Raw genomic sequence first — 16,124 nt, 5'->3', positions numbered from 1 at the left:
GCCTGCAGAGGGACATCCCGCTCCTCAGGGATGCATCCCAGCCCTCCCAGCTGGGTCTGTCACACACCCTGGGCTCTAGCCACACACAGTGTTTGGTTGTGAGCTCTCTCGCCTTCTTGCTCTGACTCCGTGATTGTCCTTAACTGCCCCCTCATTTCCAGATCCTGTTCATCTTTTTTTTTTTTTTTAATTTAACAAATTTTTTTCTTTCTTTATTTTGGCTGCACCACTTGGCTTGCAGGATCTTAGTTCCCCAACCAGGGATTGAACCTGGGCCACGGCAGTGAAAGTGCTGAGTCCTAACCACTGGACCGCCAGGGAATTCCCCCTGCTCATCTTTTCAAGCCACCTTTTACATGAAACTCAAGCCCTATCCCTTCAAACGCACCCACAGGTATCAACCTTACCCCAAGGAAGCTTCTGTCAGTGACTTCACTCCCCTCGTCCCCGCCTAATCCTTCCTCTCCACCAATCCCAACACAACCGCACTTCTATCTACAGTATTATGTGTGTCCGAGCACAGAGTGTGGTGGAAATAGCATACAATCCACAGTCTAGGATTTGAATCCTAGTTCTGCCACTTAGTGTGTGATCTTGGGGAAATTAGTTAACTGCCCAGGGCCTCAGTTTTCCTATCTGTAAAGTGGGGGCAATTACTCCCACTCGCAGGATTATTTGGTAGTCAGTGGTTCTCAGTTGTGTGTGTGTGTGTGTGTGTGTGTGTGTGTGTGTGTGTGCGTGTGTGTTGACTCCCCAGGGGACGTTTGGCCCTGTGTAGAGACATTTTTGGTTGTCACAACTTGGGAGGGATGCTACTGGCATCTAGTGGGTAGAGGCCAGGGATGCTCTAAGTATCCTATGATGTATAGGACAGCTCCCTACGACAAAGAATCCTCTGGTCCCAAATGTCAATAGTGGTGAGGCTGAGAAAGCCGGTGTAGATGAAGTAAAGTAATAAGGTGCTGTGGGCTTTCTGGCTCACAGTAGGTGCTTCACGAACAGCCTTTCTTTCTTCCTGCCCACTGAGTGTCAGCTCTTTACGGGCAGGAAACGTATCTGATTAATCCCTGCGTTGTCTGGAGCTCCCAGCATAAGGCCTAGCACAGGGCAGCTGAATATCAGGATTGGGAAGGAAGGAAAGAAGGTAAAGAGGGAATATTCTTATTCTTTCAGGTTCTATGGAAAGGCAGTTGAAGACCCGAATGTGGGGATATGGAGGCTCCAGGGGAGTAAGAGGGAGGGAGTTTTCCACGTGGACTATTATTTGGAAGGAAGGCTGGTGGCTGAAGAGATGGGCTGGGAGCTTTGTGGAGACCCCCTCCAAGTACCCTGCCCCTTTTGTGCCAACATCACTTAATGGACAGGGCACTTTTTGTTTCTGCCTCTGAATCATGGGGCCACGGTGAGGAGGAATGTGGCATGATTCAGGCTGAAGGGCTTGACCATGGCAAGCTCCCTAAATGACTGTTTCAGTAATAACACTATGCACTTTTATGTTTTCCTTTCATCACAGCTCTCAAAGCACAGTGCAAACATTAATTAAGGCTTTCAGCATGCCATGAGGCACTGTGTGTAAACATTAGTCTCCCCACTTGGCTGAGAGGGTAAACTGAGCCAGGGGAGGGCAGGTGGCTTAATCCAGTGTGGCTCATACCTTGTTGAGGCTCCACCTTGGAGAAGTTGGGGTTTAACAGCCTCCCTGCCCCTCCAACTATGACTTCTTTCTCTCCTTCCCAGGCCCTCTTGGTGATACCATGAGTAGAAATGGTTTCTTATTTCCTACTGGGGCAGCAGGACGACAGCTCCAATGCAGAGGTGCAGGGCATAGGGAGCTCCGCATTCTGATATATCCCTTCACTGCCATGTGTCACCACTTCTGGGAGGGGGCAGTGAGGGGACAGAGCATGATGTCAGAAGGCAATCGAAACATTGTTTTTATGGACTTCCCTGGCAGTCCAGTGGTTAAGACTCCAGGCTTCCTTTGGAGGGGGCACAGGTTCGATCCCTGGTGGTGGAACTAAGATCCCACATGCCCCGTGGCACGGCCAAAAAATTTAAAAAATAAATAAATAAAATAAAAGAAACATTGTTTTTAGGAGGGACACTGGGGGTAACTTTATCTTTCCTCGGAATTTTTCCAAAACCTTAACAACAGGTGAAGCGGGTTAAGCAAATAGGAGGGTTCCTTGTATTGTTCCTGCAAATGTTCTGTAAATTTGAAATTACTTCCGAATTGAAAGTTTAAAAGGAAAAGAACGGATGTCTTTTCTAGAACCGCAGCGGCCAATGCAGCGGAGAGAGTCCTAAAGAAACACTGGAGGAAAAGAGACAAGAGGAAAATGTGTTCTTAAAAAAGAAAAAAAAAAAAAGTCCAAAAAACTGGCAGAAGGAAACCCCTTCCGCTGAGCGCACAGGCTTGCCTCCTTGGGTGACGCCGCACCTCTGTCCTCTCACGTCGGGGCGCTGCAGTGGCGCGCGTGCCCCTCCCCACCACCGCGCCGACACTGCCCCTGGCGGTGACTCACGCCGGGCATCCTTTAAATACGGGGAGGGCCCGGCGAGCCGCACTCATGCAGCAGCCGTGAGCCGTCCCACGTCCTCCTCTCTGGCTCCCTCTGGTTGACGGCGGCCGGGCGGGCGCTGTGCTGCTGGTAAGTAGGAGGGCTGGCCTCCTGCCTCCTCCCTCCCTCCCACCGGCCTGGAAGGACCCGGCTAGCCTCCCCCTCCTTTTTTGCTGACCCCGCTCCCCCGGGAAGAGCGTCCAGAAGGGGCAGGGCTGGCGCGGTGCCTGGGGATGCTCTCAGAACGCGGCCGGTGGAGCCTGCGCTGGAGGGGCACGTGGCCGAGCTCACGCTGCCCAGGTGCCTGGGGCCACAGCCCCTCTCTGCGGATCCCTGACCAGCCTCTCACTCTTTTTGTCCTGACCCGTCCTGGATGTCGACCTGGGACGCTGAGAAGATGTTTTAGACCGGCAAAAAGTTGACTTTGAAAGTTGACTGAATATCACACCAGTTACCCACCGAGTTTACCTCTTTTGGGATACTAGCTCCACTGGGAAAAGAGTTTCTCTTTTTAAGATCCAGGTTATCTGAACCCAAGTCCTCTTCCCCAGCACTTACTATGGTGGCCACCAGCAGCCTGTCCTGTATTTGGGTCTGTTGAGGACCAATGGGGGTATCCCAGGTGACAGAGCTATCCTCTTTTCATAGACTGACTTCTAGTTGCTACAAAAGTGGCTTCAGCAGATGTGTTGGCGCCTGGTTTGGATTTCCAATTTGGAATTCAGCTGTGGACTCAGGGTTTTCCAGATTTTAAGTTTGTGTGTGGCTTAGGCAACTTCATTCTGGCAGCTTTCCCCTCTTGCCTTGGCCACTAATGGCTTTGGGTAGGGAGAGTCAGGGCTGGAGATGGATTTGTGATGAGGCTGGTTTGCATTTAAAATTGTGACTGTTGTACCTTTACCAGATTCTCTGCTCAAATGTAGAGGCAGGAGCGGGGCCAAGGAACCACCTGTGGAAAACCAGAACTTTTCTAGAGCTTCCCACCATGCCAAGTGTGAGAGACCCAGTCTACCTCCAGGGCCAAATGTGTGACCTCAGGGCAGGCTGCGACTCTCTCTTGGATGACACATCACTCAGACTGAAGGTGCTAGATGCCTGTCTGTCACGCTCTGGCTTCTCCTTTAGGATTATATCACCATATCAACCAGTGTTGGTGCCACTGGCTCTGTAATTTAGAAATTCTGTAATGGCTGTCACTTCTTATACTTTGAATCGATTGACCATCTGGGGTACATTCAGGGCCAGACAGTCCTATTTGCCTGTGGTCTTGAGTCAGCTGGGCAGGCTCTGCAGGGATGAGGAGACAAGAATGTGAGAGAGGTCGGGGTGCGGGGAAGGCTTCTGAACAGACCCTGCAGAAAGTCAGGGCACGGAAGGCTCTCCCAGGGCTGGGGACACTACCTGGGCTTGCTCAGTAAATGGAGGGGGGGCGGGGCTGCCAGTGGAAGTAGATCCAGATGTGGAGAAATAAGGAGAGCTGGGAGAGAAGCTGTTCCAGCTCGGTCCTGCCAGCAAACACTCCCGGGGCTGTGACTACACGTGGCAGTTTTCCTCCCTAAATCCTGACCGTGAAAGACTGACTGCAGCTTCTGGTTTCACTGCCTCCCTGGGCTTTGGGGACACAGGATTTAGGAACTTCTGTCAAGATGCTTTGATGAGGGGCTGGTCCATTTAATCTAAGTTGGGCCCCCCAGGTGTTACCCTGAGAAGGGGGCTGTAGCCCATGGTTTTTAAAATAAAAGCCCCAAGTGGAAGCGTCTCCCTGCTCGGTTGGCAAGTTTGTCAGTATGTCCTGCCACTTCTGCCAAGCTAATTACAGCCTTGCTCTGGCCTCTGCCAGAAGCCCTACCTCCCCTAACCCCAGGGCTGGAAAGGACTTGTTTCCTCGTACTCATTTCCTTTTCTAAACAAATGGACTGAACTTTGACCTTGATGGGCCGTAAGAGATGGGGTCAGTGACTGAGCCAGGCGGCGGATAAGCGTGTGGCTGCTCTTCCCTTGGGGCTCCAGGATGTGTCTGGGGTGGAGCCCTGAGCCGGGCTGTGTGTTGAGACGATGGGATCACCCCCTTCCGGTTGAACAACCTCTTCTGTTCTTCCATCCACTCCTCCAAGCCACTCAGGTGAAACTGAGCAAACACGAGCATCAGAGCAGCCTTGAGGAAGAACATCCCTCAAACCATGCAGCCTGGGAGTTGGGAGAGGCACTTGACCTTGGCTAATCATGCTGGGCAGCTGGAGGGTGGATTGTAGATGAGCCTGAGATCATTTTAGAATGGAGGGAGAGAAGCCACCTCTTCCCCGCATCCAGGCACAGCTGGACACGTGGTTGACGAGGTCCTAAAGCCTCATGGTAAGGTTCAGGGTGGGTCACCAAGCTCTGTGGTTAGGTAGAGTCCTGATCTGGGTGTCTGGAATCTTCCACTGACTGTGTGAGCCCAGGCAAGGCCCCTCCTCCCTCTGGGCCCCTTAGATTTCCCATCTACAAAATGACCAAATGGTTTGACCAGATGGGCTCAAAAGGCCTTGGCATCTCTGATGCCCTGGGCTCTAAGTTCTGCTTCTGGGAGCAGCCTCTACTGCTGAGTTCAACTTAGCACAGACCCCAGATTTCTGACAGGGACGGAGAAAGGGCCACTGAAGGAAATATCGACAGAGGGGGCTGGACCCTGTCTATGGCCCGACCTTCAGCCTCCCCAGTCCAGGGTTCAGTCTCTCTGTCTTGGCAGTAAATGACATAGGTCAGGAGCATGGGGTCCCAGCTGGTCTAGGCCTCAAGTGGTGCTTCCGACTGTGGGCTGTGGGACCCTGCATCAGAGTCACTTGGGGAGTTTGTTCAATGTGCAGGGTCCTGGGCCGTTCCCCCTACCCCCCAGACCTAGGGATCAGGAGCTCTGTGGGTGGAGCCTCCAGAGATTCTGATTTTACTCAACAGGATGAACAATAATTGTAAGTAACATTTATCGGGTGTTCATTTTGGGCCAAGAACAAGCCTAAGTGCTTTACATGCATTAACTCGTATAATCCTCATCACTGCAGTGCTGTGAGTTTGGTTCTGTTAAGCGAGTTTCCCAGGCACTTCCAGGCGACATTTATGTACTGATCTGGGGAACACAGTGGTTACCCCCTTCAAGCAAGACGGGGAGGTCAGGATACAGTGAGCCTCTCATTCAGACACTGGCTTCAGACCCGCTGGACCGCGCAGAGAGGAGCGGCTTGATTGAGGCTGACGCCGGCTGTGTACAGAGGAGACAACACAGCCCCATGCCTGGCATCTCCCTCGGTGGACGGGGCAACGTCTCAACGCTGATGAGGCCATGTTTTGGGAGACCTCTGTGCGGTGAGGGCACAGGTCAGGGAGGGAGATTTCCTGTCTGGGCCTCAGTTTCCCCAGGTGCGCTGGGAGGGGGCCTCCCTAAGGTGCCCCTCTCAGCTCCCTGATCCATGAAATGGCTCTTGGCCATGTGAAGATGCGCCAGTTAACAAGTGGGATTGCCCTGCCTGGAAAACTTTTGAAGCAAGGTTCAAAGCAAGCAAGGGCCTGAAAAGATGGATACAATGTCCTCAAGCCTCCATGTGAAGGTGGCACTGCTGGTGGTTCCACGTGACCTATAGGGGATGGTGGGAATGGCGGGGCTTCAGGCCAAATCTCCTTTCTGTCTCTGGTAAGATATCAGAGCTGCCAAGGGCCCCTGGGAGTCTTTACAGTAGGGGAAACTGAGGTCTGGAGAATTTACCTAAACTCACACTCCAACTTAGAGTTAAGACAGAGTAGCACATCCGTCTCCGAGGTTCTTTCCAAAAGCTTTGCTCCATGGCATTGAAATAAGAAAGCGTCTCCTCCCAGGGAACCTCGTGTTTCGGGAATGTGATGATGGTATTAAACCCAAAAGTCCCAACCCACCAACCAACAAAGCTCAGGGCTTCGGGGCTAATTATGTGTTTGCCCATGAGTCATAGAGGCTGTTTTTGCTAGAGAGACCAGAGCCAGAGCGCCTGGTCCAAGCGCTTCCACTCCTGGGGAGGGACCACGTCAGAGTGCCCAGGTGAGCTGTCTGTCTGTCCTTCCGTGTGTCTGCGGGCTCAGTGAATTCCCTGGGCCAGCGACAGACACGACGCTGCCCCCTCTCCCAGGACAGGGGCTGGACCAAGTCGCTGCAGTGACTAAGGATGCGTTTGGCTGCCTGGAGGAGGAGGGTGTAATTAGGGCAGCTTTGTGGGTCTTTAACTGGTGTTTGTCATGGCTGCCAAGCGGCACAGGGCAGCGTGGATTATTAGTCCACTGCGTGCTGGGCTCCTGAGGGCCTCAGGCTGCCGCGGACGCCGGCCACACTTGCTGGAAATCCAAGGGCCCAGCTGGTTGTCCACCCTGCTTCTGCGGCCCCGCCCTCCCCTGAGGGCTCTGCAGCTGGGTTTGGGGTAGGCTCCCTGGAGGTCCTTTGCAGCAGTCAGTGCCAGCCGTGGCGGTAACAAGTGCTGGAAAGTAGGAAAGCAGTGCATGTGGTGCTGGAGTGGGCTCTGCAGACACGAGGATTCATAAAAGGGAAAATCTGCAAATTCTTGCAATGTTCGTTAAGCCGAGTGTGGTACGTTTTAAACAACAGTGGCTCTGTTCCCATAAGGGAGTTATCTTTTTCCTCCTCTCCCCAAGCCATGAGGCACCAGCCCTGGCCGTGGGCCCTTCCTGGGGCTGGCTTGACGCCGCCTCCCCAGCTGGGGAGTGCAAACTCAGAGAGGTCTGAGGTGGGTCTTCGGAGGGTTCCTTGGCCCGCACCCTCATTTATAGATGGGGAAACTAGACAGAGACTGCCCTGGGCCTTCCAGGTTATGGGCACTTTAATTTAGTCCCTAATACTTGGGCTACAACACCGTTTTGAAGCATCCTGGGCATAGGAGTATACATAGAAATTAAGTGCTACATGGCTAATCACCAGGAGTGATGCTTCACCTTTTGTAGGTCAGTCCAGGGGGTAGATCTCTCTCACACATATATCAAGGGGATGGGCAAACACCCACAACTGTCTGCGTGGACCCCCTGGGAGCACAGGCACAATTGTCCTGGTTGATGGATCTCATATCCTTGCCCTGGGACTCAGCCTTAGAATCCTATAGTCTTGGTGATGGACAGCTGTCATCTAGTCCAATACTCTACCAGGTGTAGAATCTTCTCTCCAGCTTCCTTACCATGTTTCTGCTTAGTTTCTGCTTGAACACTTTCAGGGATGGGGAGCTTACTGCCTTATGAGGTTGTCCATTCTGATTCAGACAAGCTGTCTTTGGTGATGAACTAAAATGCACGACCCCATAGCTTCTGTGTGCTAGTTTCGACCTCGAGAGCCACACTAAGGCTGTTTTCTTTATCCCAGGGCAGCCCTTCACGTACACTAAGAAAGTGCTTGCAGGCTTATCACATCTTCTCTTCGTTCTGCTATTCATCCACAGTTCCTTCAATGATGCTCAGATGGTCTGGTTTCTGCATCCCCTCACCATCCTCTTACTCTTCTCTAGAAGGTCTTCAATAGACCAGTTTGTCTTTGGCCTTCTTGCAGTTCAGGGTGAAACTGAGAACAGCATTATAGATGTGGACTGATGAGGGCAGTGTAGGGCAATACTATCACCTCCTTTGTTCCATACTTAATACTTCTATTAATGCAGTCTAAGATCACATTAGCTTTTGTGAGCAGTCTTCTTTCTCTGCTACCATCAATAAAAAGCCCTAACATCTAAGGGTGGATGTTAAGTCACTTTTTCAGTGCCTCCTTTCTAAGCTGTTCATTTTCTGCTCTCAAGTTCTGGATCCAACATTTATCTATACAAGTTCATTCTTTCAGATGCGTCCATAGCTTAATCTGGCCCCCTTCCTTTGAATCTAGACTCCATTGTCAAGTTGTTATTTTTCTTTCATTTCTCCACAGTTCTACATACTTATTTGAGTCTTTGATGGAAGGTACAGCAGGTCAGGGCTTGGATGGGCTGTAACTAGGGCAACAATCAAGGCCTGGGTGGGTGGGGGTTGAACTTGGGTTCTGTCCTCAGAGTAAGCTTGTTGGGGGCAGGGGAGGGGTGCATTGATTTGAGGCCAGGTTGGGAAGCCTGGATTATTCTGAGTTATGGGCCAGACTCAGGACTCCATGAGTTCAGGGGAACAAAGAAAGGCCAGAGAAATACCTTCTCCACCCAGCCAGTTTATGCCTTATAGGCCATCATTTGAAATTCCTTCTTCTGACTCAGGACTTCTGCTCATTAAAAGGACAGACACTGCAGTAACACTCACAGTTCTCATCCAGGAATCTGGAGATGCTGGCTTTAAGCTCTGAGCCTCAGCTTCCCTGCTTCCTGCATTCCCCCAAAATGATGGGCATGCATGAACAGCAGTTCTTAACCCTTGGGGAGTTAGAGACCCCTTTGAATCTCGGATGGAAGTTACAGATGTTCTACACATACACAGAAATCCATAGTCCCTTGACTAAGAATGCCAAGATTAAAAGCACCTTGAGGCCTTCCTGCCTCCAAGAGTCTACAAGGGCCATGTCGTAGGGGAGCTTGGCACTTGCTCACACGTTTGCACAGAACACCCTCAACAGCCTTTCTTCAATTTGCTCCTCACAACGGCCTCAGGAGGGGGCAGATGTTATCACTCTCACTTAACAGATGAGGAAGCTGAGCCTGGAGGCCTCAAGCTTCATTCGAGTCAAACAGCTGATTTGTGGTCCTTAAATATTCACGTAGGGCCCAGTCCCCATGCCCCCCATCTCCACTTTCTATTTGTATGGACCTGATCTCAAACACCAAACCTTCCATGACTTTGACTCCATTCCCAGATCAGCACCATGTCTGCGGGAGCGTCTGGGCCTACCAACTTTCAGCTCAAAGTACATCCTAAGTTTTCTGGGACTTACTCAAGGCCACCCAGTGTTTCTTTTGGAAACTGGGACTGGTACCCAGAAGGCAGACCTCAGACGTTCGGCCGACCCACAGCAGCCCCTTCCAGAGAGACAGGAAGTGGTGTGGATAGTTTCCTTTTATTGGGAAGGTGGTTTGGATTAAACCTAGATGAAGCCCCTGTGAAAGGGTTAACACAGGGGCAGGTTGGTGGTGGTGGCGATGGGGCAGTGCTGGTCGGTGTGCGGCGGGGCCCAGGGAGAGGGAAGGCTGAGCTTCCCTGCCGTCTTTTCCACCAGGTCGCAGTGTGGCCCTGCTCTGCTGGCTTCTGCTGCTCCTCCCCACAGGCGTTCGTGTCTGTGGCCTCCGCATCTTCCCCCAGGTTCAGGCCCTGTTTATTTGCTCTCGTTTCCTATCTTTTCCTCCTGAGGAAGCCACGTTCAACTAGCAAGTCCAGGTGCTCTGAGAGACACAGAGATGGATAAGATACTGCTCCTGACTTAAGGAACTCACAGGGATGGGACACGAACATCCCTGCCCTTGCAAAGCCTGTTGACTAGTGAAGGAGACAGACGGGGACACAGTGAATGCCATGTGTGGCTGCTGTGGCTTAGGCCATAATGGAAGTTGGGAAAATCACCTGCACGGGAGGGTAACTACAGCTGACTCATGGAATCCTGGAAAGCTTCCTAGGGGTGACTGGGTGTGAGCTAGACTTAGAAGTGTGGGGAAAATTTGGATGAGGATGAAGAGCCCTCCAAGTGGGGCGAATTGCTTGGGCAAAGGCATGGAAATAGGAAGGCCTGGGGGAAAACGAAGAGGCTGCAGACCAGACCACAGGTAGCATGAGATGGGTATGTGGTGATGGGGTTCAAAGGCAAGCCAGTGTTTGGCACCCAAGGTTGATGTTGGCTTAAAAACAGCTGAAGCATCAGTGAGGCGGTCCTGACTCGTGCCCTTTCTCTCCTTGCAGAGGCCATGCCGCTGAGACATTATCTCCTTTTGCTGGTGGGCTGCCAAGCCTGGGCCGTGGGCTGGGCCTACCATGGCTGCCCTAGCGAGTGCACCTGCTCCAGGGCCTCTCAGGTGGAGTGCACGGGGGCGCGCATCATGGTGGTACCCACCCCGCTGCCCTGGAACGCCATGAGCCTGCAGATCCTCAACACGCACATCACCGAGCTCAACGAATCCCCGTTCCTCAACATCTCGGCCCTGATCGCCCTGCGGATTGAGAAGAATGAGCTGTCCCACATCGCGCCCAGTGCCTTCCGTAATCTGGGCTCGCTGCGCTACCTCAGCCTCGCCAACAACAAGCTTCAGGTTCTGCCCGTCAGCCTCTTCCAGGGCCTGGACAACCTAGAGTCGCTCCTCTTGTCCAGCAACCAGCTGGTGCAGATCCAGCCGACTCACTTCACCCACTTCAGCAACCTCAAGGAACTGCAGCTGCATGGCAACCATCTGGAATTTATCCCCGACGGAGTCTTCGACCACCTGGTGGGCCTCATCAAGCTCAATCTGGGCAAGAATAGCCTCACCCACCTCTCACCCAGGGTCTTCCAGCACCTGAACAACCTCCAGGTCCTCCGGCTGTACGAGAACAGGATTTCAGACCTCCCCATGGGCTGTTTTGACGGGCTTGGCAACCTCCAGGAGCTGGCCCTGCAGCAGAACCAGATTAGTATGCTGTCTCCTGGCCTCTTCCACAACAACCGTAACCTCCAGAAGCTCTATCTGTCCAACAACCACATCTCCCAGCTGCCCTCCGGCATCTTCATGCAGCTGCCCCAGCTCAACCGGCTCACGCTGTTTGGGAATTCCCTGAAGGAGCTCTCTCCGGGCATCTTTGGACCCATGCACAACCTGCGTGAGCTTTGGCTCTATGACAACCACATCACCTCCCTCCCGGACAATGTCTTCAGCAGCCTCCGCCAGTTGCAGGTCCTGGGCCTCAGCCACAACCAGATCAGCTACATCTCTCCGGATGCCTTCAATGGGCTGGTGGAGATGCGGGAGCTGTCCCTCCACACCAATGTGCTGCAGGAGCTGGACGGGAGTGTCTTCCGCATGTTGGCCAATCTGCAGAACATCTCCCTGCAGAACAACCGCCTCAGACAGCTGCCAGGCAATATCTTCGCCAACGCCAATGCCCTCATGACCATCCAGCTGCAGAACAACCAGCTGGAGAACCTGCCCTTGGGTGTCTTCGATCACCTGGGGAAGCTGTGTGAGCTGCGGCTCTATGACAACCCCTGGAGGTGTGACTCAGACATCCTTCCGCTCCACAATTGGCTCCTACTCAACAAGGCCAGGCTGGGGACAGACACGCTCCCGGTGTGTTTCAGCCCAGCCAGTGTCCGAGGCCAGTCCCTCATCATCATCGACGTCAATGTTGTTGTCTCCAGTGTCCAGGGTCCAGTGGTGCCCACCCAACCAAAGACACCCAGCTACTGTGACACCACCTGCATCTCCTCCACCACTGAATTCACCAGCACTACGCAGGACTACACCAGTCTGACCACCATCGGGACCACCGATAACCATGAGACACGGGCCACAACCCCTACCCAGAGCGGGCTGGCCATTGCTGCCATTGTGATCGGCGTCATTGCCCTGGCCTGCTCCCTGGCTGCCTGCATCTGCTGCTGCTGCTGCAAGAAGAGGAGCCATGCAGTCCTGATGCAGATGAAGGCACCCAATGAGTGTTAAGAGAGGCAGGCTGGAGCCAGGGCTGGGGAACGGTGGGACCCCAGAGGATCCGGGATTTCATTGTTCTGCCTCCACCCCTGGGTCCACAGAGCCATCCCCTGCTCCCCCTCTCTCCGGTCCCCGAGAGAAAGGTGCCCCCACCTTTTCCTGACCTGCCTGGTTCTCCTGTAGAAGAGGTTCTTGCAGAGCCTTCTTATCAACAGGGAGACCTAACCCACTGTGGCAAAAACCCTGCGGTGTTCCCAATTCACATCCCTGGGCTTCTCTCAAGAAAGCCCCTCCTCTAAAACCTCACCAGCGCTCCTCCAAAAACCACCTTCCCTGTGTCTGCACCCCTGCCAACCTCTATAGACGCAATTATTACACACCTGCCACTTTGTGGGAATAGTTCTCCACTGGGACAGCCCCGCTCCCAAGTATTATGTAAGTTGATTCCCCTTCTTTGCTCCTCTTGTTTGTGACATGGCTCTACCCTGTCCCCTCAATGAAAGGTCTCCCTTCACTTCCTACTCCTGAAGGCAAGGTGATTTCTCTCCTCGAAGAAGGCTTCAAACCGTTTAGCTATCTCTTAAGAACTGCCAAGTGCCCTGGCTTTCAGGATGCTATGAAAGAGAGAAGCGAAAAATGAGGCTGCTCAGGTCCTGGAGGCCGGACTATCATCAGCATCTCTTGTGATTTTTATCTGGAAAAGGAAGAAAGGCACCGCTGCAACAAGTTTAGCCGCTTAGAGAATGATATTTCTGAACTGCAAACTTTGCTTTGAAAATTTTAGTCCTTTAAGGAATAAAATCATGTAGAATTTCTCACCCCCCAAAAAAACTTGAAAATCAGCTTATTGGTACTGGATGGAGAAAGCAACTTGGTGCCTGGGGGTCCTTGTGTTCACCCCCAGGATTTTTCTCTTTTAACTTTTTATGGAAGTGTAATATGCATACAGAAAAGCAGGAGCATGATAGTGTATAGTTTGATGGATTGTCACAAACTTTACACACCTGTGTAATCAGCACCCAAATCAAGAAACGAGACATCGCCAGGATCCTCCATCCTGAGCTTTTACTGGAGAAGACTGGGGCTTGTGGAGGTGGCATGAACTTACCTGGGAACTGGCTCCCCATGGGTCAGGATGAGCCCCTCACTGTCCTCCACCTGCAGCCAGCCCTTGCAAAGGCCCAGCTGCCAGGGTTGGAGGAGAAGATGTAGGTACACTCTGGCCTGGATGGGAAATTGTATTAAATCCCAGACCTTGAAGCACCAGGCTTGGCCAGGTCAGAGGCATCTCAACTAGAGGGGCCCATGCAACCACACACTCTACCCTGCCAACAAGCTGTCTGTTGCTCATTGGAGGCTCTTCTGCCTGGGCCTTTTATGGGCATGATATGCCTATATCTGTTTTTAATTTTCACTCTCCATTTGGGAAAGTGAAATAGCTCAGAGATGAGATCCTTTAATTGGAGAGCCATGTGTAATGGAACCCAGCAATCCCTCTGGTTGTGGTAAAATTCTCCATCGACATTACGGTCAGCTAGACACTGAACCTCAGCGTTCTCATCCTCAGCAGGCAACATGGGTACACAGATAGGTCACACTGGGTCAGGGCCCTCTGTGGAGCCTCTCCCTGCCTGTGGTCTGGTTATAAGAGTTGAGTTGTTTGGTCCAGAGTTGCAGTCACATGAATACCTGCCCTCGCCATCCTTCCTGCTACATATATATTCACACTGGTAAAGAGAGTACACTCAGGACAATGCATGTCTTTCTCTGGACAACTGGTATACCAGTTTAGAAGTAGAAACAGTGAAATGGAGAATTTCAGGTGTCTGTGTCTGCCCAGGAAAGAGCTGCATCCAACACTACAGGGATTTGGAAATCTGCGATCAATCCTGACTGGCCTTTACTAGTTCCCTCTGCCCCACGAGACAAATAAGAAATCCCCTTGGGCCTTAACAGCATGATGCTGAAAGGTCCCAACAAAACGAGTGTGTAAGAACTTGTGCATTTTGTAGCTTTTCACTCTCTGTCACAGGGAATCTGGGAGAGATGGGGCCTGTTAAGGCAAAAGACATAGTATCCCCAAGGTAAATTTGGGTCTCCAAAATGTTTTCAAATTATTTATAGCACCTGGCGGACATGTATCAAGGCTTGCCAGGGTCCAAAAGGACGTGAGTCCAGAACTTGGGTCATGGGCATCATTCCACTGATGGTGGCCTGCCATATTGATCCTGGGGCCCAAAGGGGCAGCTTGGCTTGGTCTCCTCCAGACAGGAAGCATGGTTTGCCACTGCATTCCTCAAGATGCTCCTTGTAAGTAGGCTCCAATGTCTCCTTGTGCAAAGGTACAAGCGGGCCAGAGATGGCAGAGAGGTGAGGAAGGAGTCCTCTTCATCCAGTGTGTACTGCCAAGCTGAACCCAGAACCCCTGCGTATTGATGGCATTGGCCATGACCTTGGAATATCTTCCTCACTGGCCCAGGATATCACACGTGTCTCCAGGCCAAAGGCTGGCCTGAGGGCAGCTGTCCTCAGATGACTCCCCAGAGGAGCAGCCTGGGCGGGGCTGGTGGACCCTTTACCTGACCTTCTGGGCTTGCCTGTTCCTTTCTCCCACCAGAGTGGACTGGAAGAGCCCCTGGGCCTCCTCTTCCTTGGCAGGCGTTTTGGTCTTTCTGAACCACGTTGTCTGGTCAGGGAGCTGCCAGAAATTGTGGGTGGAGTTTCCTTTCCAACAGGATGATGCATTTGCTCACTTCTTGGGGCTGGAGTGAGCTGCTTGGTCCCCCAAAAGTTGAGCTCACTTTCTCCCTTTGCTCACTGGCTTCTAGTTCCCCTTGCCAGTACTCCATTTGGAGTGGAGGGTCAATGTTGGAGGAAAGATAATAAAAGCCCGCTAGAACCACTGTTTTTCAAAAATGCTTACTGTGCATGGGTACCCTTCAAAGCACTTAAGAGCCATTCTCTTTTTAACCCTCACGGCACCCCTGCGCATGAGTAGTACATGTGAGAGGGTCTAAAACCACTGGTCTTCCGCAACATTATTCAATAGGCTGTGGGTTTACCTTCTCTCTTTAAGCTTTGTACAAGACCTCATGGCCTGTCCTGGGCTTTCATCGTTAAACCAAAGAAAACGGGGGTCACTGTCCTGTTGCTCCGCAGTCTTAGCCATTGGAACCTCACCTGCTACTGTGTGGATCCAAAGCTTTGTGAATACAGGAAAAAATTAAACTCCTCCACCCTTCTCTCAAGGGAACTGTTGGGCTGAGTGTATATTGTTCCTCCTCGTTAGAATTTAAAGGCACAACACCCTTCTCAGAACTCTTCCTGGGCAACAATACAATTGTCACAGATGTCTGTGTAGTGCAGTGATGGGAATCATTTCCAAACTCAGGAAGCTTGTGGCGAGCAGACAGCTAGAGACAACTAGATAACTAGAGTTGCTAAAGAGACACTGGAGGTAGCCCGGCCTTTAGCTATGAATCACTCAAAGAATTCAGCCTACAGATCCCACAGTCGGAACTGAAAAGGGGCTGCTGGGGAGCCGGTGGTGGTGGTCTTGGGGGGCAGGTCTTCGCTGTGGTTCAGAGAGGCATGGGGCAGACACTCCTCCAGGACAAACTCCTCCCAGTCTGAGCTCTCTCCTTGACCTAAGGAGAGATTGTTCTCACAAACCTGTTGCCTTCGTGCTGCCTTCAAAAGTAGATCAGTTTTGCCTGGCTTAAAGAATCATTGCAAATAGTCCCAGGTGCTTGGTGATGCATTTAGAGCTTTCTAGGCCCCCGAGGTTTTATAGAGTGTGAGCCCTGGTGGGCAAGGTTGGGGGTCTGTCTTTGCTGGATGCTGCTTGTAACAGATTTGGTGTGCAGAATCAGCAATAAATGGTATACACAAGACACGTGTGATACTGTGGGCGCCTTGGCTGGGGGATCTCACTGTTGATTCTACGCTTGTCACACGAATGCAAGGCTGACCTGGACAGCCCCCCACA

At 52.1% G+C, this 16,124-nt stretch overlaps 1 protein-coding gene across 2 annotated transcripts; it reads left to right on the top strand.

Moving 5' to 3' along the window:
- Positions 1 to 723: 723 nt before the first annotated feature.
- LRRC15 (leucine rich repeat containing 15) lies at positions 724 to 16,027 on the top strand. Of its 2 annotated transcripts, none has more exons than XM_082461513.1 (2): positions 724 to 2,651; positions 10,416 to 16,027. In XM_082461513.1, exon 2 carries the CDS (start codon positions 10,421 to 10,423, stop codon positions 12,146 to 12,148), a length of 1,728 nt encoding a protein of 575 aa, XP_082317639.1. In that variant the 5' UTR covers positions 724 to 2,651; positions 10,416 to 10,420; the 3' UTR covers positions 12,149 to 16,027. The 2 variants fall into 2 exon arrangements, with proteins under 2 accessions (XP_082317639.1, XP_082317640.1); XM_082461514.1 differs by lacking the exon at positions 724 to 2,651 and adding an exon at positions 2,724 to 6,606.
- The last annotated feature ends 97 nt before the right edge of the window (positions 16,028 to 16,124 follow it).

Source organism: Balaenoptera physalus, assembly GCF_965194825.1.
Source record: "Balaenoptera physalus genome assembly, chromosome: 4".
NCBI lineage: Eukaryota > Metazoa > Chordata > Mammalia > Artiodactyla > Balaenopteridae > Balaenoptera > Balaenoptera physalus.
The sequence above is the reverse complement of the archived record's forward strand: the minus strand, read 5'-3'. Positions and strand labels throughout refer to the sequence as shown.

What these genes read in the sequence shown, in the direction of transcription:
- LRRC15 (XM_082461513.1), top strand. Translation starts at nt 10,421, where the DNA reads ATGCCGCTGAGACATTATCTCCTTTTGCTGGTGGGCTGCCAAGCCTGG.